At 38.0% G+C, this 26,290-nt stretch overlaps 1 protein-coding gene across 1 annotated transcript in view; it reads right to left on the bottom strand.

Annotated features, from left to right (window-relative positions):
• Positions 1-10,688: 10,688 nt before the first annotated feature.
• The window catches only part of LOC140164716 (large ribosomal subunit protein mL44-like), a 30,456-nt gene continuing 14,854 nt past the window's right edge, over positions 10,689-26,290 (bottom strand). Inside the window, exons 5-9 of the mRNA XM_072188073.1 lie at positions 19,202-19,286; positions 16,995-17,066; positions 16,105-16,253; positions 13,445-13,527; positions 10,689-13,032 (exon numbers count right to left, since the gene is read on the bottom strand). Coding sequence (XP_072044174.1) covers positions 12,857-13,032; positions 13,445-13,527; positions 16,105-16,253; positions 16,995-17,066; positions 19,202-19,286 — 565 coding nt within the window. The 3' untranslated portion in view covers positions 10,689-12,856. The remainder of the gene's footprint in view (positions 13,033-13,444; positions 13,528-16,104; positions 16,254-16,994; positions 17,067-19,201; positions 19,287-26,290) is intronic.

The raw sequence follows: 26,290 nt of genomic DNA, 5'->3' as shown, positions 1-26,290 counted from the left end.
TACAAAATTGGAGTTGGGCCCTTTTTCCACTCAGGTATTCAATTGTTTATTGGTGCTAAGGTAGCCAGCTACAGCTAATATTGGTGTTGATGAAGCAGCTTCTTATTGCTGATTGTTGCTGGGTTAGCTATCTATTGCTGATGTTAGTGTGCAAGTAGCTTCCTGTTGCTGATTGGTGCTGCGTTAGCTATCTACTGCTGATATTGGTGTTGATGAAGCAGCTTTCATTATTGTTCATTGGCGCTAAGGTAGCCATCTACTGCTGATGTTGGTGTTGACGACATAGCTTCATATTGCTGATTAGTGTTTGGGCATATATTTACAGCTGATATTGGTGTTGATGAAGTAGCTACCAATTGCTGATTGGTGCTGGGTAAGTCATCTACTGCTGATATCGGTATTGATAAGGTAGCTTCCTATTGCTCGGTTAACCATCTACTGCTGATATTGGCGTTGATGAAGTAACTTCCTATTGGTGATTGCATTGTTGTTGGGTTAGCTATCTACTGCTGATATTGGTGTTGATGAAGTAACTTCCTATTGCTGATGGTTGCTAGGTTAGCTATCTACTGCTGATATTGGTGTTGATGAAGTAACTTCCTATTACTGATTGGTGCTGGGTTAGCTATCTACTGCTGATATTGGTGTTGATGAAGTAACTTCCTATTGCTGATGGGTTAGCTATCTACTGCTGATATTGGTGTTGATGAAGTAACTTCCAATTGCTAATTGTTGTTGGGTTAGCTATATACTGCTGATATTGGTGTTAATGAAGTAACTTCCTATTGCTGATTGTTGCTGGGTTAGCCATCTACTGCTGATATTGGTGTTGATGAAGTAACTTCCTATTACTGATTGGTGCTCTAATGCTGATATTGGTGTTGAAGTAACTTCCAATTGCTGATTGTTGCTGGGTTAGCTATCTAATGCTGATATTGGTGTTGATGAAGTAACTTCCAATTGCTGATTGTTGCTTGGTTAGCTATCTAATGCTGATATTGGTGTTGATGAAGTAACTTCCTATTGCTGATTGCTGCTGGGTTAGCTATCTACTGCTGATATTGGTGTTGATGAAGTAACTTCCTATTGCTGATGGGTGAGCTATCTACTGCTGGTATTGGTGTTGATGAAGTAGCTTCCAATTGCTGATTGTTGCTGGGTTAGCTATATACTGCTGATATTGGTGTTAATGAAGTAGCTTCCAATTGCTGATTGTTGCTGGGTTAGCTATCTACTGCTGATATTGGTGTTGATGAAGTAACTTCCAATGCTGATTGCTGCTGGGTTAGCTATCTACTGCTGATATTGGTGTTGATGAAGTAACTTCCAATTGCTGATTGTTGCTGGGTTAGCTATATACTGCTAGTATTGGTGTTGATGAAGTAGCTTCCAATTGCTGATTGTTGCTGGGTTAGCTATATACTCATGATACTGCTGATATTGGTGTTGATGAAGTAACTTCCTATTACTGATTGGTGCTGGGTTAGCTATCTACTGCTGATATTGGTGTTGATGAAGTAACTTCCTATTACTGATTGGTGCTGGGTTAGCTATCTACTGCTGATATTGGTGTTGATGAAGTAACTTCCAATTGCTGATTGCTGCTGGGTTAGCTATCTAATGCTGATATTGGTGTTGATGAAGTAACTTCCAATTGCTGATTGTTGCTGAGTTAGCTATATACTGCTGGTATTGGTGTTGATGAAGTAGCTTCCAATTGCTGATTGTTGCTGGGTTAGCTATATACTGCTGATATTGGTGTTGATGAAGTAACTTCCTATTACTGATTGGTGCTGGTTAGCTATCTAATGCTGATATTGGTGTTGATGAAGTAACTTCCTATTGCTGATTGTTGCTGGCTTTGCTATCTAATGCTGATATTGGTGTTGATGAAGTAGCTTCCAATTGCTGATTGGTGCTGGGTTAGCTATCTACTGCTGATATTGGTGTTGATGAAGTAACTTCCTATTACTGATTGGTGCTGGGTTAGGTATCTAATGCTGATATTGGTGTTGATGAAGTAACTTCCAATTGCTGATTGTTGCTGGGTTAGCTATCTAATGCTGATATTGGTGTTGATGAAGTAACTTCCAATTGCTGATTGTTGCTGGGTTAGCTCCCGGGGGTTAGCTATCTAATGCTGATATTGGTGTTGATGAAGTAACTTCCTATTGCTGATTGCTGCTGGGTTAGCTATCTACTGCTGATATTGGTGTTGATGAAGTAGCTTCCTGTTGCTGACTGGTGCTTGGTTATCGGTGCCCGAAGAGGTACCGATGGCACTTTTTTATCATACCCTGAACATTTGTACAGAGCATTTGTTTTTTAATTAAATGAAAAACAATAACAGTTAACACTATGCAACAGTTAATTATTATGTTTGATACAATTTATTATATCTCTAGGGAGTGGTATTAAGAGTCATCGGTACCTAACCGGGCACCGATAGTTCTATGGGACCAAATTTGATGTGGTGCCTAAGGTAGTCATCTACTGCTGATATTGGTGTTGAAATAGTAGCTTCCTTTTGGCATACAATAATATTATATAGGTAAGATTGTGTCAATTCTTCGAGCACTAATCAAAGCGGTTGTCGTGTATAATTACTGCATTAGTTCAAAAGATTAGAATGAATGCTTTATAAAAATTTTAAATAAGAGTTGGTATTTTTGACAATCCTATTGGTTTTTCTTTTTTAATACAATGGCAATTACTTTTCCATACATTAATAATCCAAGCTACAATCGTACTAACATAAATTTTAATCAGAATACAAACTACATGAAATATTTAGAATTGGTCATTATGGTATTTGAATATAAAAATGAAGTTATAAAATTCAAATAAACACAACAAACAGTTTCATATTATAATTTGAAATAAAATCATTCCATATTTTCGTGCAGCAATATTTAATCATGCTTGATAGTTCCTATGGGATAAAACACTGTCAAGATATTGTTACCTATAATCTAAGTAGAGATTCGTGGGTAACTAAAATATTCGTGGTTAACACATGTATTGGGCCGGGATACTATCTACCTGCTATTATACTATATACCTATCTATTGCTGATATTGGTGTTGATGAAGTAGCTTCCTATTAATATTGTTGATAGGTGTTGGGGTATCTATCTGCAGCTGATATTGGTGTTGATGAAGTAATTACCAATTGCTGATTGGTGTTGATGAAGTTGCTACCAATTGCTGATTGCTTTGGAGTTAGCCATCTACTGCTGATATTGGTGTAGATGAAGTAACTTCCAATTACTGATTGCTGTTGGGTTAGCTGTCTACTGCTGATATCATGGATATTACTTTACATCCCGACCTGCCAGGACTGACACGACTGACGAACCTAGGCCTAATGCTACTGTTATCTTGCCGTACGTAGCTGGGACCTCTGAAGCTATATGCAAAGTTCTTCGAAAGAAAAACCTTCGTGTTTACTTCAAAACGACCAATACTCTTAAACAGCAACTTGTACACCCCAAGGACCCAATTCCCAAGGATCTCCAGCCAGGAGCTATCTATTCTATTCCTTGTGGATCTTGTGACCAAGTTTACATTGGCGAAACTGGCAGAACTTTGAATAAGAGAACTAGTGAACACCAAAGAGACACCAACTCTGGCAACACACAAAAATCAGCCGTCGCTGAGCATGTGTGGCAAAACCAACACGACATTGACTGGGACAATACCAAGATTTTGGACATGAACACCAAGTGGTCTGAAAGGAAGTTCATGGAAGCTTGTCATATCCATTCCAATCCAGACAATTTCAATAGGGACAAAGGAGTGGACATTCCTGCTGAATGGAATAGATTATTCAAAAGGACCTCTGACCAAGTTAATTAGCTTTTTTTCTCCACACAGGAAGTTCTCCTTATTGACACTTCCTGTCTATCATTTTGACATCCCTCCTCTTAACATTTTATGTCAATCACTTTGACATGTCCCATTGACAGTTCCCCCTAGTGTATATAAGGCGCTTGTTCATGCTTATTTAGTTGCTCTGAAGATGGCACTCTTGAGTTCCGAAAGCTCAGCCCTCTCAAAAGGACTTCTCTAGGGAAAGATCAAATCTTACTCATGTTTACCGACCTAGAGTACCAAGTAATTTCAAATCGTACCTTCGTGGAACTAATATGGATGAAGTAGCTACTATTGCTGATTGCTGCGGAGTTAGCCATCTACTGCTGATATTGGTGTTGATGAAGTAACTTCCAATTGCTGCTGCTGTTGGGTTAGCTGTCTACTGCTGATATCATGGATATTGGTGTTCATTTAGTAGTTTCCTGTTGCTGTTTGGTGTTGATGAAAAAGCTGCCAATTGCTGATTGTTGCCAAGTTACCTATCTACTGCTGATATTGGTGTCAATTGTTGCTTCGTGTTGTTGAAGCAGCTTTCAATTGTTCATTGGTGCCAAGGTAGCCAGCTACAGCTGATATTGGTATGAAGCAGCTTCAGAGATGCCAGTCAGTTTCACTCAAAAAACCTGAAAAGTGCGTGAATGCAGGCCAAAAAGCCCAAAAACAGGCTGAAAATAAATAAAACCGCGGGAATTTGAATTCACAAAAAACCTGAATTCAGGTTAAAACCTGAAAACTGGCATCTCTGGGCTTCCTATTGCTGATTGTTGCTGGGTTAGCTATACTGCTGATGTTGGTGTTGATGAAGTAGCTTCCTGTTGCTGATTGGTGCTGGGTTTAATAGCTATCTACTGTTGATATCGGTGTTGATGAAGCAGCTTTCAACTGGTAGCCAGCTATTGCTGATGTTGGTGTTGACGACGTAGCCTCATAGTGTTGGGGCATCTATTTGCCATTGTTTACAGCTGATATTGGTCTTGATGAAGTAACTTCCTATTGCTGATTGGTGCTGGGTTAGCTATCTACTGCTGATATTGGTGTTCATGAAGTAGCTTCCAATTGCTGATTGGTGCTGGGTAAGTCATCTACTGCTGATATTGGCGTTGATGAAGTAGCTTCTGATTGTTGCTGGGTTAGCCATCTACTGCTGATATTGGTGTTGATAAAGTAACTCGTCGGCTGTATTCCATAGTGGCGTATAGTAGGCATATCACCTCAAAAATAAGCACAGCTGAAACACGTTATTTAATGTTTCTACATGAATGAGCTTTATTAAAGCATCAAAAATCAAAAAACGGAATTGAAATCGGTCAATGCATTGTGATGTAGTGTCAAATTTTAAGATGCTCGTAAATGGAATTAAAACCTGCCACAAATGGCTATAATGACAAAATTGGCACATTTCGAGATTTTGAAGGTTTATTTGGACGCTTGCTTGAAAAAGCAGCGTTAATTTAAGTATCACAGGTTAAATCTTTCCTAACTTCATTAAAGAAAATAAAATTAAAAAAACCTATCATTGAATAATTATAATAAATTAACCAAATATACTATTTTAGCAAATTCAGCCAATCTGCAGACAAATTAAAGGTGAAAAAATGACTAAGTTCAGCTAATTAATATGCAAAATTGATGCCAATAGAAAACCGTACATGATATCAGGGTGCGGTTTTTTTTGCACACATATGTATACAAAGTTATTTCAATTAATAACAAAAAATACACAAAAAACGTAACACCCCTCTAAATCTTCATTCTGTGTTTTGGCATACAGTCGTATCATAGTCGTATCATGATATGTCGCCATAGGCCACCGTGTAACTGCAGTTGCCTATTGTTTTGGCATACTGTCTTATCACATATTAATACATAGGTTGTCAAATTGTGCATATTTTGGTATACTGCCGTATGAGTTTGCAGATTAATTACTTCTAATTAGTGAATAAATAAAAAGTTTGTATTATGTTGAGAACAAAGACAAATATATTATTGATTATATTCTTTAATAATAATAAACATATATTACTTTGGTGCTTCCAGTGGAAAATTGGAAAAAACTTTAAATGCGATTTTCTCAAAACTGCATTTTTCGTCATACAACAGTATGCCACATCAGCGACGAATTAATTGAATGTGGCGTCTAGTTACAAAGTGAAATTTTATGTTTTCGACTATACACCTCTTTTTATACACATTTTATAATTAAGAAATATCGGAAAAAATGAAAAACATTGTATGTCATAGTGGCGTACACCTCGCTACATGTCATAGTGACGTATCGGACCTATACGCCACTATGGAATGAAGCCAACAAAAAGTAACACCATAGGGATTACACGGCGATCGAGGTGGTGTAAGGTTAACGTTAGGTTAGGGTATTGCGTTTTGCGTGTTTTCCATAGTGACGTATAGTTTTGCACTTATTGTTTTCAGTTTGCCAGCAAAATTATGTATTTATTTCTTTTGAAAAATATATAAAAATTAAAACTATTTAATTTACTACAGATATGTCACATCATTTACAAAATATGATGAATGTCTGATTTACACAACTCGCTTTTAAATTGGAATTTCTTCAAACCCGATTTTCTCGAAAAGTTGTTTATTCGCGGTGCCCCACAATATATGCCACTATGAAATACAGCCGACAAACTTTCTATTGCTGATGGTTGCTAGGTTAGCTATCTACTGCTGATATTGGTGTTGATGAAATAACTTCCTATTGCTGATTGGTGCTGGTTAGCTATCTACTGCTGATATTGGTGTTGATGAAGTAACATCCTGTTGCTGATTTTTGCTGGCTTAGCTATCTACTGCTGATATTGGTGTTGATGAAGTAACTTCCTATTGCTGATTGTTGCTGGGTTAGCTATCTACTGCTGATATCGGTGTTGATGAAGTAGCTTCCAAATGCTGATTGTTGCTGGGTTAGCCATCTACTGCTGATATTGTTGTTGATTAAGTAACTTACTATTGTTTATGGTTGCTAGGTTAGCTATCTACTGCTGGTATTGGTGTTGATGAAGTAGCTTCCATTTGCTGATGGTTGCTGGGTTAGCTATCTACTGCTGATATTGATGTTGATGAAGTAGCTTCCTATTGCGTTGATGAAGGAGCTTTCAAATTGTTCATTGGTGCTAAGGTAGCCATCTACTCCTGATATTGGTGTTGACGAAGTAGCTTCCTGTATTGATTGGTGCTTGGTTAGCTATCTACTGCTGATATTGGTGTTGATGAAGTAGCTACCAATTGCTGATTGCTGCTGGGTTAGCTATCTACTGCTGATATTAGTGTTGATGAAGTAGCTTCCTATTGCTGATTGTTACTGGGTTAGCTATCTACTGGTGATATTAGTGTTGACGAAGTAGCTTTCAACTGCCGATTCCTGCTGGGTTAGCTAACTACTGCTGATATTGGTGTTGATGAAGTAACTTTCTATTACTGATTGGTGCTGGGTTAGCTATCTACTGCTGGTATTGGTGTTGACGAAGTAGCTTTCAATAATTATTGCTGATTGTTGCTGGGTTAGCCATCTACTGCTGATACTGATGTTGATGAAGTAGCTTCCTGTTGCTGACTGGTGCTTGGTAAGCTATCTATACTGCTGATATTGGTGTTGATGAAGTAGCTTCTTCATTGGTGCTCAGGCACAACATCTTTTTTGGTCCTATAGCTTTATCGGTGCCCGAAGAGGTACCGATGGCACTTTTTATCATACCCTGAACATTAGTACAGAGCATTTGTTTTTTTATTTAAATAAAAAACAATAACAGTTAACACTATGCAACAGTTAATTATTATGTTTGATACAATTTATTAAGAGTCATCGGTACCAAACCGGGCACCGATAGTTCTATGGGACCAAATTGGATGTGGTGCCTAAGGTAGCCATCTACTGCTGATATTGGTGTTGAAATAAACTGAGCTCAAAAAGAAACTTATAATTTTTACAACTTGTGAATCACAAGGTCATATCTTAAAATACTGTCAATCAAAATGAACCAAAATTACACACAGGATTACCTTAATACTCTACTCAAAACACATGTCAGTAACCAAGCAGTTGTCCAACTGACACAACAGCAAAATGCACTGTCATGGGACAGCTTCCTGGACTTCCTTCACTTTCACAGCCCAACATTTGGCACCCAGGACAAAAAAATTGTGAGAATGCACACAAGATCCTTGCACAGATGATAAAACGGTGCTGCTTTCTGCTTCTCATACACTTTTTTCATGAAACAGGGCTGGGCTGTGAATGTGGTCCAGGAAGCTGTCCCATGTCAGTGCATTTTGCTGTTGTGTCAGTTGGATAACTGCTTGGTTACTGACGTGTTAAAAGTAGAGTATTGAAGTAAATCTGTGTGTAATTTTGGTTCAATTTGATGGACAGGATTTCAAGATATGACCTTGTGAAAAATTATAAGTTTCTTTTTGAGCTCAGTTTAGTAGCTTCCTGTTGCCGATTAGTGCTGGGTTATCTATCTACTGCTGATATTGGTGTTGATGAAGTAGCTTTTAAATGCTGATGGTTGCTGGGTTAGCGATCTACTGCTGATATTAGCGCTGATGAAGTAACTTCCTATTGCTGATTGGTGCTGATGAAGGAGCTTTCAAATTGTTCATTGGTGCTAACGTAGCCATCTACTGCTGATATTGGTGTTGACGAAGTAGCTTCCTGTTGCTGATTATTGCTAATGTAGCTATCCACTGCTGATATCGGTGTTGATGATACACCCAACGATAATCTTTATTATAGATCCTACCAAATAACCCAAACGGAACGGTATACCAATTGAAATGACAGCCATGTTGGTGGGCAGTTCAAAGTGTCAGAGGGACAGGTCTCTAGCTTGATTCCACAAACATGTATACCTAACACCTGTTTTTATTGTACTATCATGCAAATTGGCCTGTGGCAGCCTCCTGGTGGACAGAATTTTATGATGAGTTGACGTAGTTCGTATTCGATAGGGTCTATACAGTTTTGATTCATTTTCATTCCTACATTCACATTAGTACACAAAAGTACTTTCCACTTCAAGGTAGCATAGAGGCAAGTGCATTTTCAGTGATTGCAGCACTGAAGATTGTGTGTTGACCAAAATGTAGATGCTCACATAAAACACCATAGAGAAGTACTGTACAATTTAGCAGAGTGATTGTATTTTATTTACATTGATCGGCAAATCACTTCTGAAAGATAAAGTGTTACACTAGGTATCTGTAATAGATTTCTGTTAACATTGGGGCTGAAGTTGGTCTATTTTTGGGAGGGCGGAGAGTGCTTAGAAATGATGAAATGGAAATCAAATTGGAAATTTACACACAGAAACATTCGAAATACAATGCATCCGAGGTTGTAATCGGCAATAGTCCTAAGTTACAAGGTGTAAAGGGTCAATGTATATTTATCAAAGCCCATTGAGAAGGGGACATTTAGACAATTGAATTCCTAAGTGGAAGAAGGGCCCAACTCCATCAGACAGTTTTCCGGGGTCTCCCAATCAGTCTGAAACACCGTCAGTCCGAATTTTTAGGGTTATGGTTAGGGTTAGCATTAGGGTAAGGAACCGTAGCCCTTAAAATTCGGACTGACAGTGGTTCGACTGATGGTGTTTCGGACTGACGGGGAGACCCCGGAAGAACTGTCTGATAGATTTGGGCCCTTCTTCCACTTAGGAATTCAATTGCCTAAATGTCGTTCTTCCTTGTGTGTGAAAGAAGGACTCAAATCCAGTCTCCTAAATAGTCTTCCAAGTACACATAATTATGGTTTCCGTGGAAGAAAGGCCCAACTACGGCTTATATTAAAACCTGTACCGTTGCCATGGAAACATCATATATCATTTCAGTAATATTTAAGTAATAATGTATATTCATATATTAAGGCCAGAGTAATGGAAGACACATTCGTCCACGACCGAATTTGAGATTTTTTGATATTTATCAACACTAAGATGTATTCTTTCACTCGAAACTGATAAAATACAACTTGCCAATATTTATTCGTATTTTTGCTTGATTTATTTCACTCTTTTCAACTCTAAAAAGTCACATGGCTCAAGACAGCTTAGTAAATTGGCGGAAATAATGAGTCAGAAATGCGCGAATGCAAAATATTGCGATTACGCGCGCGATTCGCGGCGCGTGACGCGGCACAACTCTGCGCGTATATCCAACGCAGTCAAGGCGCATTCGGTATGTTGTTAACGCCAGCAAATGTGATGTAAACAAAACAAAAATTTGTAGTGAAAAAGCCACTTAGATTTGTTAATTATTTTGAATTTTGGCGTACTAAAACCAGACATTATAGATTCATTGGTGCAAAAAGATGCATATTTAGACCATGCACCAGATGCATCTTTTACAAGCGTGAAAGTCTTACCGTTTTAAAATATACGGACGTTTTGTGCATTATTTTGACATTTTTTTACTAAAACGACGATTTCTCAGAGTTCATTTTTGACAATATTGCACGATTTTTGTGACAAGATAACTCGAAAATATGCAAGCAAAAGGTAAACTTTTGCACTATCGCTTAGAGCACATCAAAGTCTGGGGAAGGTTTTCTCATTTTTTCAAAATATTTGTTTTGAACAAAATATACACCATTATGTGCAATTTTTAGCTTAATAGAGTGACAAAATTGCTTTTTTCACATGTTTTTGCAATATTTCAAAAATAAGACGAATTTCAAAAAATTAAAAAACCTTCCCTAAGTTCATGTCTCTTCTCCATGAAAAACTAACTAAAATTTTTTACTCGAGCGGATTTTTTTTAAGTTGTCACAAAAAATTGGGGTAAAAAGTGTATTTTTGTGATTTTCTCAAAAACTCGATATTTTTGAACAAATCTGACGTCACCATGGGATTCCTTGACTCATTTCCTTTCCAAAAATGTATAGTTTTATATACTTTGGACATACAATTCAAAAATAATGATGCTCGAAAAGGTCCATGTTCTCTCCCATTACTCTGCCCTTAAAGATCCCCTGAAGATGAAAATATTCTGGCTCTAAAGCTTTTCCAAATATCTTTTCTCAATACCTTATCTCAAAAACAGTTTTGATGGAGTTGGGCCCTTCTGCCTCTAAGGTATTCAATTATCACTTGCAAAATTTCATAGTGGCAATTATTAGGGGAAGGGTACTAATTAGCTCAAATACAGTGCTACTCAGGTCTTCTAAAAAAAATCATTATTGCGAGGGCCAATTATACCATTCAGCAAATTACTTCAGCGGTGTTCGACTGCCCTGTCTGATTATCGCGTAAAAATGACATGGTCACGCGTTGCTACGCAGCTTGACCAGCAGGTGCCGATGTGATGATGACATGATTCAATTAACCAATCAAAATCCCACTTCCGTAGTACGCCATAAACTGCGCGAAATTTACTGACCGCTTAAGTTTTCTGCTGAAACCTATAATATGACATTAGTCCATGAAAAGCTGTCAGCGTAATCATGTGCATCAGCACAATCTACACATTGTACTTCTCTAACATGATTCTAAGAAATAGTTTTCTAATTAATTTACGCAAGAATGAACAACAGTTGTTATAATTTGCCTATAATAATTAATTCCTATTAAAAGGGCATTTTGTGATCCACAGCATTATCCCCACTTTTCTCAAAAAAAGTTGAGTCTTTTATACCACTGGAAACCTCTGGCTATATAATGTTCATGCACAAAAAATTTCTTTCAGATTAATTCTTTTAACAAAAATATCATGAAATGTGAATTACGTTCTGGTACAACAGAACAAAATTACAACACATTGCCTATGAAGAAGTAAAATGCACATACTCATGCATAACATGCAAATCGGAATCAACTGAAAAATGTTATAAAAAGAGGATGCTAGGATCACGAAATACTCCTTTAAATAGACCCTTTCATTCATTTGAAAACCAATCTAGCTCCCCACTCAGTCACCTTTTAAAGCTTATAAGGCCCAAAAAAAGGTTTGTCTCAAAGCTCGCTTGCACGCATTTGTAAAATCAGAGTTTTTTCTCAAAACACCACAAGTCAGGAATAAAAAAAATCACATTTTGCATTTGTTTTCAAACCACTTGTGAGCTTTGAGACAAACCTTTTTTTTTTTGCCTAATCATGATAAGCTCCCGCAACCCTCCCCCCTAAATCTCGGTGATTGTTGACAAGTTATAGATGATGTGACATCCGTTTACACTTAAAGCGCCCTCTGTTGTTTTGTAACAAGAACTGGCAGGCATAATACACTGCTGAATACATGGGGCAGCGGTATACTGACTTCGTTGGGCAGGAAAAACCTCAAATGTGTCTTTGGCCCCTGAGCATGTTTAAAGCAAAACCTCTTCTGTAACCTATTATATAACCTATTATGTTGGCAGTTTTGTTTAAAACATGTTCAGGGGTCAAAAGCACATGAGAGGTTTTTCCTGCCCAACAACAAATTTATTTATAGACACTATACAGTGTTTTCCTCATCAAACGCTTCCGAGTTGAAATACCACCTGACTTAGGCGCACAAATTCAAATGTGCGTAGACAGGGATGATGAACCAGCTGGTGGTTGAAAATAAAGCAAATCCTGGGAATAAACGAGCAGTGATATGAGGTACTCCTTTGAAACATGCAGCTTGGAGTCTCTGACAGAGTCATCCTTCATCAACCTGCCATCATTGCATCCGGCCAAAAAAAAAACCAATTGTTTGTTTGTCCAAACCTAACCTTGAAATTCAAGGGGAAAGTTTTTAACGCACAAAAGAATATATGACCCTAGTTCGGAAATTTAAGAAAATTGTTGTTTTTTTCTTTCAGAATTTTCCAATCCCAAGTTATAGGACACAAAAGTTTCTTTGAACAGAACTGTTACCTTTCTATACTGTTCAGATACTTTTTTCACATTTCTACACTGTTTCACACAATTTTTGATCTGATCAACTGACCCTACCTCTTAAAAGGGTCTATGGACAAACAAACAATCACTATTTTCACGGCCTCACAGACTTGCAACAGACTTCATTTTACTTTGAAGAGTTCTAACTACATCAGCATTTACACATCGAGTTCTAGGATCAAGCGGCAGAGGTGGTGTGTTTTCTGTCGTTCCAAAGTAGTTCTTGAGAGCAACTCTAGTGGCTTCTTCTTCTGCTTCTGGTAATGTGTTCCCTGGTGCTGTTGATATAGACAAACAATAACATAGTACTTTGTCAAATTTCACATTTTTAAATCTTTTAAATTTTTAAATACCTATTTTGCTACTTAGTCAATAATAAATGTGCACTATCTATTTTGAGGTAATTGTGTGAAATCAGATCAGGTCGGAGGTATTTTTCCGAAAGAGTGGTAGCTCCAGAGGAAAAATATTAAGGGCCAAACCAAAACCGACAATTTCACATGACATTTTCAACAAATTACTATAACAGCATCCATGACATGCTACTTTGGTTTTTAATATTCACAACTTACTTCTAGGTGATGTTCCATTACAACTACTTAATGGCATTTAAAACCATTTAACAGCATTTTGGTTGGGAAAACATATTTTATGGCTTAAACAGAATTAAGTAGATAAAATAAAACCTACCCCATCCTAATAATTTCTGATCGCTGTATATTCCCACCATGTACAAAGCCACCACAGTGTTCCTTCCTGTCTCTCTTAATAATCTGTACAAAAGAAGAAGATATCATCAAAAGATATGTATTTATTTCTCTATAATCAAAGACCGAATTAAAAAGACTAGTTTGCATCTGACGTCAGGGTAAAGGTGCGATGTGATTGGTTACTGACCTGCGCAGTAGAGCATTTTCGGTCTGGTTGACAGGACATCATACGCAAACTAGTCTTTTTAATTAAGGCTTGATTTATAGCCCAGTGGTCCCACAAAAGTCATAAGGTGCGTGATTAGCACAGGGCTGAGTTGCCAGTAATTGGTGCAAAGCCTTCCAGGAAGAACAAAGAAACAGGAGGATTTTCTGTCCAATTAAACCATTTATTAATATTTTTGGCCCAAGTCTTTGGCCAAAACAGGAACAATGCTCTACTTTGCTTTTTACTCTTTACATCCTACCTGAAACATAATGCACAAAGCAGAACAAAAGGTATGCATCGTAACACCAAATTTAGGTAATTACTTTATGAAGAGCTTTGTTGCAAAACCCCTTACATCCACTTGAGTAATTTTCAGAAAACATCAAAAAATCAACAAAAAAGTACTGATATATGGGGGTTTCCTACAAAAGCAGTTTTTGGCGGATAGGATGAGCATCCCGCCCAAACTGATTTTGTTGAAAACCTACTTATATCAGTGATTTTTTTTTTGATTTTTTGATGTGTTCTCAAAATTGTTCAAGCGGATGTAAGGGGTCTTGCATCAAAGCTCTTCATATAATTATCATCCAATTGTATTAAATATAATCATTATTATGAGGAGAATCAAAATGGGCTTCTCCAGTTGAAATCCATACACCCTGTATGGAATACATGACCACAAGGTGTCATTCAAACCCTGCATGTTTTGGGTAAATTTTGAATTTTGTACTGTATCCCCCCCCCAAACACACACATCCCAACCCCCATATACATTTGTTAGATTTATGAGTGCTCTGGGCCAAAATAAAGTTGGGTCACCAATTCACAACTTCTGTTGGCCAAAAAATTTTCGTTGGTACATTTACAAGTTCCAAAAACCTGGCTACACCAAAAAGATGCCAAGTAGCCCTGCATATACCACAATATTTTTGCGTAGTGATAATGCCCTCATCTTCTGTTTTGTGTTATCCATATGCAATATCATCACGATAGAGGGCTCAGTATCAGATTGTGATATGTGCAAAATGAGAATGTTTTGTGTTGTCCAGCACCCAAACCAGAAGTGAGCCCTCTATATATCTGAAGTTCCATCAATATAAACACAGCCAAAAAAGAAAGTCTCCAGTAGTTCCATCCCCATTTAATCAGATTCTGATGAGTTTATGGCAAAATAATTTATATAATAATTTTTTATACACTTTCCTTCGAAGATTGATACCAAATTTGATATCAAAAGTTTAATCATCATGAGCAAAGGAACCGTTGTTTGGAAATTCGTGCAATTTTAAAAATGACAAATTACTAATTGACCACGCAAAAGTCAATGCATGGTATCAGCGTATTATGTGGCCCAAGCAACCCGTTACAGGAATCATTATACACTTGCCATGCTTGCTCATGCACAATAAAAAGAGCGGGTATTTGATTTGCATTTTGACATGCATGGGTAAACCTTTAATGACAATGAATTTAGACCTCTCAGATGCGTGTAGATGTGTAGATGTAAAAATACTTTTTTATAATGTCGTAAAAGAAGCCATTGCAGATAATGTTGTATGAATGCTGATAATTTTATATTTTATGTTGATGATGCTTACAAGAAAACGTATTGAAAAAAATCTGTCTCATTACTTATTTTGAAGTCTGCGCACACTGTTTAGAACTTGAACTCAATAAATCTCCCGGTAAAGAACTTTACAACAACGCCGAAAGGTGTGTAACAGCTGCACATACAACCCGACATGTTATACCCCATTTGAAATTCCCGCAGTCACAAACAGTCACGCTTTATCGATTAACCTGCCGCCTATTCAGGCGACGTAATTCTTAGGCACACACGCTAGCTCCGCCACGCGTCCATACAACTCCCTATGTCATTTTAAAATTGCACGAATTTCCAAAGATCGGTTCCCATGCTCACGATGATTAAACTTTTGATATCAAATTTGGTATCAATCTTCGAAGGAGAGTGTATAGAAAATTATTATATAAATCATTTTGCCATAAACTCATCAGAATCTGATTAAATGGGGATGGAACTACTGGAGACTTTCTTTTTTGGCTGTGTTTAGTATGAGCATTGATGATGAACAATCTCTAAATGTGACCAGCTCTGACAAAATCATGAACAAGTCGCATTTTTGACATTTCATGAATACAATGTACGCACCAGACAAAAAGCTTCAAAATGATACAAAAATTATATAAACAGCATCAATACTTTTCAAGATATGGATAATTTTGTAAATGATACCTTGATATTCTTGCCAAATTGCTATTCTGAGTAATGGGCCAATTAGTTTCCTGCCTTACACAGGATTGAATAGGGATTATCATAGTTCAACTGGTATTTATTGATTATATAAACCTCTTTTTAATAAGTACTACAAGAATGACACATTATTTGCACACAAAAAATTGCCTCAACTTACCTTGCTTCTGGTGGTCCCCTGTCTTCTTTCTTCAAGATATCACTCAACAGACCCATAGGATCCTCATAGTGACACAGGGCACCAATATCTTGACTAATTAGATGTGCTATGATGAAGTCACACACAAACTGTCCAGCTTGCCCCAAATCCTGGCAACAAAATGTAAGAACAAGAAAGCATGAGATATATCAAATAATATCAAGGCTCTATGTGTTACTTTTAAACCACTTGATATCAAGAACTAGTTTAATGTAGGCAAGCACTAACATTAGATCTCCAATTAGCCTTTTACATGTATGGCAGACACACCAGGATAGCGATGCACAGTACAAACTAATACATAAAGTTCTTACCAGGCAGTTCACAAACCAATATATCTCCACCCTCCCCGGGTCACAGGGAGGAATTCCACTGAAATTGCTGGATTAACCCAGGACAATGTTTAAGCGATTATTGACCCTAATTGACCCCATTTGACCTTTACACACTTCCAAACTCAACCAGCGCCTACTTGAGATACATCTTTGCTGCAAGATGGACACCAACACTCCCTTAGATAAAATAAATACCACGTTATCAGGCATGCAAACAGAGGGACGAACATACGCATGCAAGCACGGATATACACACTATAGCCCCCTTCACCAATTCTTACCGGGGGACTAATTAACCCTTTGGGTAAATCCCATAAGACTTTGTGAGTATACCTGAGGAGTTGTCATTTGACGTCACATTGACTTGCAATGCACAGTAACGATGTTCGCTAAACAATGTGCACATCAGCGCAGATCGGCGTGACGTCAAATGACAACATCTCAGGTGTACTCACAAAGGCTTATGGAATTTACCAAAAAGGTCTATTAAACATGTATATTGAACTTTGACCTTACCTGATCTTTAACAATAGCACCTATGACTGCAAGAAAGCTCCTGTGTAAAACAGCATCAGGAATAGGAAATTCCTACAAGGCGGGAATTAGAAAACATATACATAAGATTTCAAACCACCATAAACATGACAATCACAGTATTCTGGTTTAAAACAAAGCATTACTTGCACCATACTTACAACAAGTTACTGCTTGATGCAATAAAACACAAGATAAATATGTTTTAAGGTAAAGGGCATGATCCTATCCGATGGCCTCATCCCTCATTTTCTTCATAAAAATTGAAATTTTGTAAGGCATGTTATGTTTTTTCTCATTACTCAAGTAAAATTAGCACCGAAGATATGTTTTGTTTAGATGGTGTGAACAAACACATGGTGAATTGTGGAAATAACCACAACCGGAATATGTACTATCCTTTGGGGAATTGTTGCACACGTTTTTGCTTCCAGATCAAAACCGCTTAAACAAATATACAGCTCAAAAATTTGGAATCATATTGTTTTACTACTGTAAAAACTCAATAGTTATAATGTGCTTACTATCAAGCACTTTGGAAAACATGAAATTATACTAAAGTCTGGTGCTTTACCAACTGAGCTAGTGGGGTTGAGACACAAATTTGCAGGTTTACTTGTTTGTATGTATCGATGATTTGCTCAAAACGCTTTACACTTTCGTGGATGGCGCACTTCATGTTTGCATGTTTTAAGAAAAGCGCTCGATTGTAAGCACATATGCTATCTATCAAGTTTTTACGGTAGTAGGCCTCAATTTAAGATAGAAAACAGAGCATTAAACACTCAGACCACATCCCTTTAACTAATGTACACTGAGGGCTCAGTGCAAAACTGCCTTATCTCCATCTTCAGATTTCAATCCCACTTGACCTGTGTTGGCAAAAACAGTCACATTTTAATATCTGGCCAATTTTTGGACATAAGGGCCAAAAACATGCGTTTTTTGGGTGCTTTTCGTATACTGTGACAATCAAGCCCAATTTGTAATGCTCATAATTTTAAAAATTGCAAATTATCATAAAAAAAACCCACAACAGATACACTATTGAGCGACAAAGTGGCAGATTTACTATAGCATTATAAACTAGGCAATTTTGAGTTGGCACTCTTTGGGTAAAATCTATAGGCTTCTGCTATATTTTGTTCAATAGTTAATAGGCAGCACTCTTAACGATTGTGGATTGATAGAGAAAGAAATATGACACAGTGTCATGTGTGCTTTAGATTTTGTGTAACTGATGCATACATTTATGTGTATTCACACACACATTAAGGGATCTAAAATGAGCATTTATTATGCTTTCGACAGTATTTTTGTGGGACATGAGAGCACCTCGGACCTATCGAATTGCATTCTGAATACGAAGCATGTCTTTCTGATATCAAATAATTTTCATTTTTTGAAAATCACAATATAATACAAATTTTATGACAAATTATTAAAATTTGATATTTTTCAAATTTTAGATATATAATTGTCCTCAAGTAAATTATATAAATCTAATGATATATTCTTAAAGTGTATGTAGCAGGGAGGAAAAGCCGACGGTCAATTGAAAATTTTGACCTTTCATATTGAAGATATGGATTTTTTCCTAAAAAGACGTAATTTTTTTTGGTGTTTTGAATTTCAAAAATCAAAATTATTTGATATCAGAAGGACATTCTTCGTATTCAGAATGCAATTCGATATGTCTGATGTGCTCTGATGTCCCAAAATAAATACTTCCAAACGTTCATACCCCAGCCCTTAAGTTGGGACTTTATGCAACATTGCAAGTAATTTTCATACAATTTATATAGGATATAAGGTGGGTTTATTCTGGTTTCATACTTTATGCCGCTTCCCGCGGTGTGATGCTTCATCAAGCAGCTTGCACTTGTCTGCAAGCTGAGTGGCACAACGCTGATGAGCAGCAGCGGCATGACTCTGAAAGCCAATGTTGCCACAAAGCACCGCTCCAAAATCGTATTTTGTTCTCATATGTCAGAGCGGCACCACTCTGGGTTGACTTGAATTCAACTCCCAGCGGTGCTGCCGCTTGGGCAAAGCGGTGGAGTGATCGATATATCGGCTTGCTGCTGGTCACCGTTAGCGTTTCTGGTGCGACTGCGCAATGAAGCAAAATCATCTTCAGAGCGGCAAAGCGGCAAGCAGCAGGAAAGTATGAAACTAGCATTACTTACAGCACACAGGATGAGGTCTACAAGTCCCAGATTCTTGGCAATATGTAACATTACATCTTCAGACATCAGATAGTCATGGATACCACTGTAAATGACAAATATGTCAGAAAAGAAAATGGTATAAAACATGAATAATTGAATAATGAATAATGAATAATTGTCAGAACAAAACCAATGTACATTATATACATCATTGCATGTACCCAAACTACAAATGTTACACTGCATGAGCACATAAACAAGCATATAGTACATGACAACAAATAAGAGGGGACTTTGCAAGCGAAGTCAATTTGGAGTTCAGCATTTCTGCATTTTCCAAGCTTTAAAATGACCCCTCATTTGTAAAAATTGATCTAGGCATTCAAATTTTATAAGTGAAAAAGCATCCTAAATTCTCATTATTTTCTTTTTTAGCTGTCAATTTTAATCTACTAGCGGTCACCCATCTTTTGCGGTTCATAAATAAATGCAATTTTACCACAGAATTGTCTCTAATTCCGTGAATTTTACACATACATCACCATCCTCCAAGTTTTTATTGCGAACAATTTTACCAACTCCCTAATTAATTACCGATTGACAGTCTTTCATTTAATTCATTTTAATCAACTTCTTCTTTGTTTCCCCCCCTGTTGTCCCCTATCCTCCCGCTCTTTCCACTGTTCCCCTCTTTAGCTCATATCCCTGTTCTCCCTCTTATCCGCTCTGCCTTTTACTGTCCATAGTATCATGGTTTTAGTACTTCTCTTGTGAATGTGAAACATAAAATGTACAATTTTTAAGTGAGTATAAGTAGCTCCTATGCAAAAATGTTTGAGGGTCACCCATGCATCGCGGATTGTTAAATACATTTGTAATATCGCCAACCCATGGCACTCATGCACTCTCCTCACTCATTTTGATATTCCCATGTTTATTATTCCCACTTGCTTTAGAAGCAGCGTGTTGATACGCGATGTCGCAAACTAAATGATACGCTTTTTTTTTTTTTTTTGTGTGTTGATACGCGAAGACGCAGGATTTTTTTTTGTTTGACGCGATGTAGTTGTTAGGCGGACATAGTAACTCACTATTTTGAGGTCCCTGGATGTTTTTTCCAAGGTATTTTTGCTCATTTTTAGACTTTAGTGACTTAGATTGAAAAAAATGAGGTGAATATGCAGCGTAACACGGTGAATGATTAGGTTTGCAAAAGTGAAATTTGCAGTTGCATCAGCACCGTTCGAGTTTTTATCACGAAAAGTTTTGCAACTCAGTAATTTATTATAGATATCTTGAAAAACAATTTGCAGCAAAGTCCCCTCTGTTGATGTGCTGCATCACACATAAGTTTTTAAGATCCTCTTCCTCCTGGGCCACTAAAACTCAAGTCACGTCACCTGTTGCCTTCCTCCACAAAATACATTTAAGGGGTACATGTACTACACCCCTTGATAAATTTGTGACTATTTTTGCATTTTTCTCAAAAACTAATAACACACTGGTAACAAAAGTTATGTATATTATAGGTGCAAGGAATCCAGTTACTACACTGGAATTTCAGTGACTCAAGACATGTAGTTATTGATTTATTGATCAAATATTGTTTTATTTTTACTGTAACTCCACAACTGTTGTCTGTGCCAAATAAAATTTCCAGTGCAGTAGTTGTAGTCTTTGCCCCTATAATATACATGTACATATCTTAACTTGTCACCAATGCGCTAAAATTTTTGAGAAAATGTAAAATAGGCACAAATTGGCCAGGGGTGTAGTACCACCTTAACATGTCTATCTCCACACCCCTCCCTCCCAGTGTTGTAGGACAAACAAACATAGCCCTTTTGCATGGTCTATGTGCTTTGAAGCACATCCAAATTATCATGATGACTATAAAACATGACAAGTTGCTTGTAATATCAGACATGTTCACAGGGTCATTTTCAACCCAATTCAATGAAGTTTACAGTGGTGTGATTCAAAGCTTGTGTTCACTCCTGAAAGTAGTAGACAATTTTGATAAGCAAGTGTGAAAATGGGCTAAAATACCCCCTACCCCGAAAACTGGCTGAAAATCAATACAATTGCATAAATTTTTGCCCCAAAAAATCCTGAAATCAGCAAAACAGCAGAATCACACCCTGAATTTTACGCTTTTCCTTGTCTCAAGCAATGCTAGGCTTGAGTCTTCATGTGGACACTGCATTTTGCAGGGAATACCTGAATTTGTATACTTGCCCATGCCATTTGTCTTTCGGTCTAGTTTAATCAGCTCTTCTCCTAATCACAAGCCCAGCTAAACATAGCATCCCTTCCCTTCCATAACTTGGGTGCAGTGGCTCGAATACCCTTCAAGCCCTGCACCTAATTTTGACCATCTTTTGCCTAATCTTCTGAAACCAAGAGGGGTAACCCCTCCCCTCAGGTACCCCTAGAATGGGTCCTCAACAAAATTTAGTTTTGTCATCCCCCAATTTCGAAAATCTTTCAAAGCCACTGGGGAATATCCCCCCAAGAGTTTGTGTACTTACTCACACCCCAGGACCATAATCATCTGTATTAATTTAGCTTTCCCTAGACTCAAACATAGCTAGACTTTCAAATAGTCTTTGTGTACACATCTTTTTTTGCAGTGCAGGGAATACCTGGGTTTGTGTATTGGCACATGCCACCTGTATTATCAGTTTCAACCTCCTGAGCACTACCTTCCGATCTAACACTGCCTCTAATTGGTCAATTACATGATATCTTCAGTTTAATCACCAATCAGAATGGAGCTTTGCAAATAATTCACCCCAATTTTTTTGCGTGGTGAAATTATTCTAACAATGTTGCTGATTGGTCCAATTGATAATGAAAACTTCTTTTTGGCCAATCGGCGGATGGGGTTAACCTGCAATAATTCCGACAATCTCAAAGAGTAGCTAGACTTCAGCCAACCGCCATCATGTGAAAACCACTTTTTGCAGGGAATACCTTGGTTCGTGTATTTGCTCATACCATCTGTATTAGATTATCCAGCTTTCCCCTTGATACCCAGAGTTGTCTTTGGCAATTATGTTAACACCCCATCAACACAACAGAGAAGTAGGCCAGGGCAAATCAACAAGAGTTTAACTTCAGTTGAAAATTTGCTAATAATAATACAGGGTATTCACAACAAATCTGTGTGTTGCTTCCAACTTCGGTCATGGTTGCCAGAAATTTTCAGCCCAAATTGCGGGTCAAATAATCAAACAAGTAGCCCAATTTTTTCCCTTAACCACTGCTTATAATGGGACAGGATGTGATTGCCAGAAACTTTCAGCCCAAATTGTGGGTCAATATTAATCAAACAAAATTCCCCTGCTTTATGGGACAAGACACTTATGGTAAATCATGGCAGCCAATCCAGCAGGAGCTCTCAGCTTTGGTTTGCTCTGGGATCCTATGGGCAAGTAGCATAGGCCCCCCCCCCCAATAACTTGGACCAGGTGCCATTCCCCCCCCCAATATTTAAAATCTTACGGAGTCTCTGTCTGATGTGTGGTTGGAACTCCGACAAATGACCAGACTTTAAACCAAAACAAAAACATGACCCAAAATTATACCAATTTTGGAACATTTTTAACAATTTTGCTAAAAAACTACGAGAAATTTACACTTTTTGAGAAAATTTGAAAAAAAAAAACACCACCTATTCTTAAACCAAATTTTCATAAAATTTAGGGCCATCAATAAACCAAAATAGCTGAAAATGCACCCCAAATGTACACTTAATTAATGGCTGAAATTGCACCCAAATCTGCCACATATCCCATACCCTCATTTCCACTAAGAACTCCCATCCCCAGCCAATCTCTTAAACATTACTTTCATATTTCAATGAGACAGGGAGTGATCAAAAATCATCAAGAATCACCCAATTGGGCCCTCATTTTGTCAGTTTAGCAACCCTGTTTCTGGTTGTCGTAGGTGTCACTGCAAAATGTTGTGTCAATTTCCGATTTGTAGAATTGAAGTCAAATTTGACACCTTGCTGAACATTTCATTAATAGGTTTTGTGTACAAAGGTGGGAAAATTGGGATGTAATTTACAAAGGTACTGTATTCTGATTCAAATTTCACTGATAATTTACTTCTTTTCTCTGAAACTGAAATATTAAACTAGTATGATCATGTCTTACTAATGGGCTACAAGGCAATTCCACTTCAGCCATCAAAGTGGGACTTAGCCTTCAAAATATTGGTAAAGTTGTAGAACTCCCACCCCACATAATATCAAATTGACGCGAAAGCTTCATTCCATGAAGCATTTCTCTTGTATTTGATCATCTTCTACTCTTCCCTAGAAAAAGTCATTATAATACCAAATCTAATCACCATGGAATTCACCATATCACGTCCAGCTCACAATGGGCGCCCCATTCCTTTTTTAAAGGAATTTTTATTTTGTTTATAATTAATGTCATGAGGAGGCAAATATATACCAAATAGATTGGTTTTCAAAGTCAATTGTTTTTGCGCAATTGCAACAAAAAACTAGACCGATTCTTTAATGTATTAAGTGTAAATCTAGAGGCTAAACACAGTGACTTATGGTGCAATTTCTAGGGATACCCACCCACCCCTTTGCTGACAACTGTGACCTAAAATATACCATAATTCGCTGTTGTAGTGCATGTTAGAATATGACAGTTACTAGGTCAACTGGATCACGCTTTCTTTGTAATGAACCACTGATCGAAATGATCACAACACAAATCCAATGGCATATAAAAATTTGGAACAGGTGTATGAGCCCATGCTTGGAACAGTAACCAATGGTTACTAATGTGCACTACGACAGCGAATACAAAGTGCACTGGAACAAGTGATGAAAATCACTATGCACATAAGCAGACATGAAGAACCAAACAACCAATGTAGGTACAGGCAAAGTTTGAAGGCCAGAAATGGCCAATTAGACCACAGAAGTGTCTGGAAAACAGTACAAAAGTGTACTTGTGATGAAAATCACTGTGCACATATAAGCAGACCAAACAGACAACAACAACAAAAACGATGTTTCGAGCAGATAAACTGCTCTTCTTCGGGGACAGACAACAAAATGTAAAATCAAGCAGCGAAAACTACATGCTGTAGTTTAAAAACAAATTCAAGTCAAAAACTGAAGGCAAGTTCAAATAGATTTCAGTAGCAAACACAACAACATACCATAACATAAGGAAGCGCCCCCATCACAACCCTGTGCGGGACGGTGTCATTCAGAGAGTAATGTATCAGTAACTAGAGCGGTTCTCGGCTTGCGCGGTTCTCGACGCAAAGCGTCGGCCACAATGCCTCCACCTTGAGGCGTATCATGTTGAATGTACCCAACCAAGTGTCATGCCCATACGACGGTTTTTAGTAATTTGACCTCAGATGACCCCTGTGTGAACCCAGATGACCCCAAAATGTCCATCCAAAAATTTAACTTTAAATGTTGACTGTATCCACCAAGTTTCATGCCCATACGACAGTTGTAAGTTATTTGACCTCAGATGACCCCAAAATGACCTTCCAAGAATTTAACTCTAAATGTTGACTGTACCCACCAAGTTTCATGCCCATACGACAGTTTTAAATTATTTGACCTCAGATGACCCCTGGGTGACCCCGGATGACCCCAAAATGACCGTCCAAGAATTTGACTCTAAATGTTGACTGTACCCACCAAGTTTCATGCCCATACAACAGGTTATTTGACCTCAGATGACCTCTGGGTGACCCCAGATGACCCCAAAATGACCTTCAAAAAATTTGATTCTAAATGTTTACAGTACCCACCAAGGTTAATGCCCATACGACGGTTTTTGCTAATTTGACCTAAGATGACCCCTAGATGACCTTGGGTGACCTGGACCCACTAACCAAACCTACTGGAATTTGAAGACCGCCAACGACCATCCCTCCACCAAATTGCATCACTGTACACCAAGGTTCATGCCCATACGACGGTTTTTTTTTTTTTGACCTCAGATGACCCCTAGATGACCTTGGGTGACCTTGACCCACTAACCAAACCTACTGGAATTTGAAGACTGCCAACGACCATCCCTCCACCAAATTGCATCACTGTACACCAAGGTTCATGCCCATACAACGGTTTTTGCTAATTTGACCTCAGATGACCCCTAGATGACCTTGGGTGACCTTGACCCACTAACCAAACCTACTGAATTTGAAGATCGCTAACGACCATCCCCCGTCAAATTGCATCAATGTACATCTTACCAGTTACAAGATATTGCACCCGCAAGCTCGGACGGACGGACGGACGGACAGATGGACGGACGGACAGATGGACGGACGGACGGACAACCAGGAAACATAATACCTCCGGTGGAGGCATAAAAATGCACAATACATATTCAGTTGTCAAAAGGGGCATTCTATTGCAGATAATGCTCATATGTGGACTACAGACAACCTACAAAACATGCTACTAAATCACATATTATTATGATATCTGTTTACACTGACCTCGTCATGTGCAATGAACAATTAGCACAGATGTCAGGCCAGGAATAAATAACTTGTCGTTCTAAATTGTGATGTGTGATCAAATGAAATTAATCAGTATTTTATTCAGCGGAATAAATTCTTCTTTTGTCTCCTAAAATACTATCTCATTCTGCAGTTCCTCTGAAAAAAGTCTCCCCTCTCACAATTTCAAATCAGTGTTCCTGAAAACAATGAGATACAGTAAGTGCTAGTAGCTGTGAAGCCATAAAGTAAAGGAGACGATCCTGTATATAAACAGTGATCGGAGTGCCCATCTCTCTTTCATTGGCGATTGGGCCAGATTCCTCCATGTAATGTTGCTATAGGGGGATCGCTACACCTCATCTACAGCGAGTCTGTTACCTTCCCAGCATTTAAGAATGCCGGTACCCATTTAAACACCTGGGTGGAGAGGAGTAATCGAGATAAAGTGCCTTACTCAAGGGCACAACACGATGGCGTCACCGGGGCTCGAACCCGCAACCTTCCGATTATGAGTCAGTGCCCTTTCCGCTAGGCCACCGTGCTCCCGTTCTAGCATCAAAAGCCTCATTTTGCACCTTTACATATTCCATCTTCACT

Source organism: Amphiura filiformis, chromosome 11 (genome assembly GCF_039555335.1).
Source record: "Amphiura filiformis chromosome 11, Afil_fr2py, whole genome shotgun sequence".
NCBI lineage: Eukaryota > Metazoa > Echinodermata > Ophiuroidea > Amphilepidida > Amphiuridae > Amphiura > Amphiura filiformis.
This window is presented reverse-complemented; position numbering and strand designations above follow the sequence as displayed.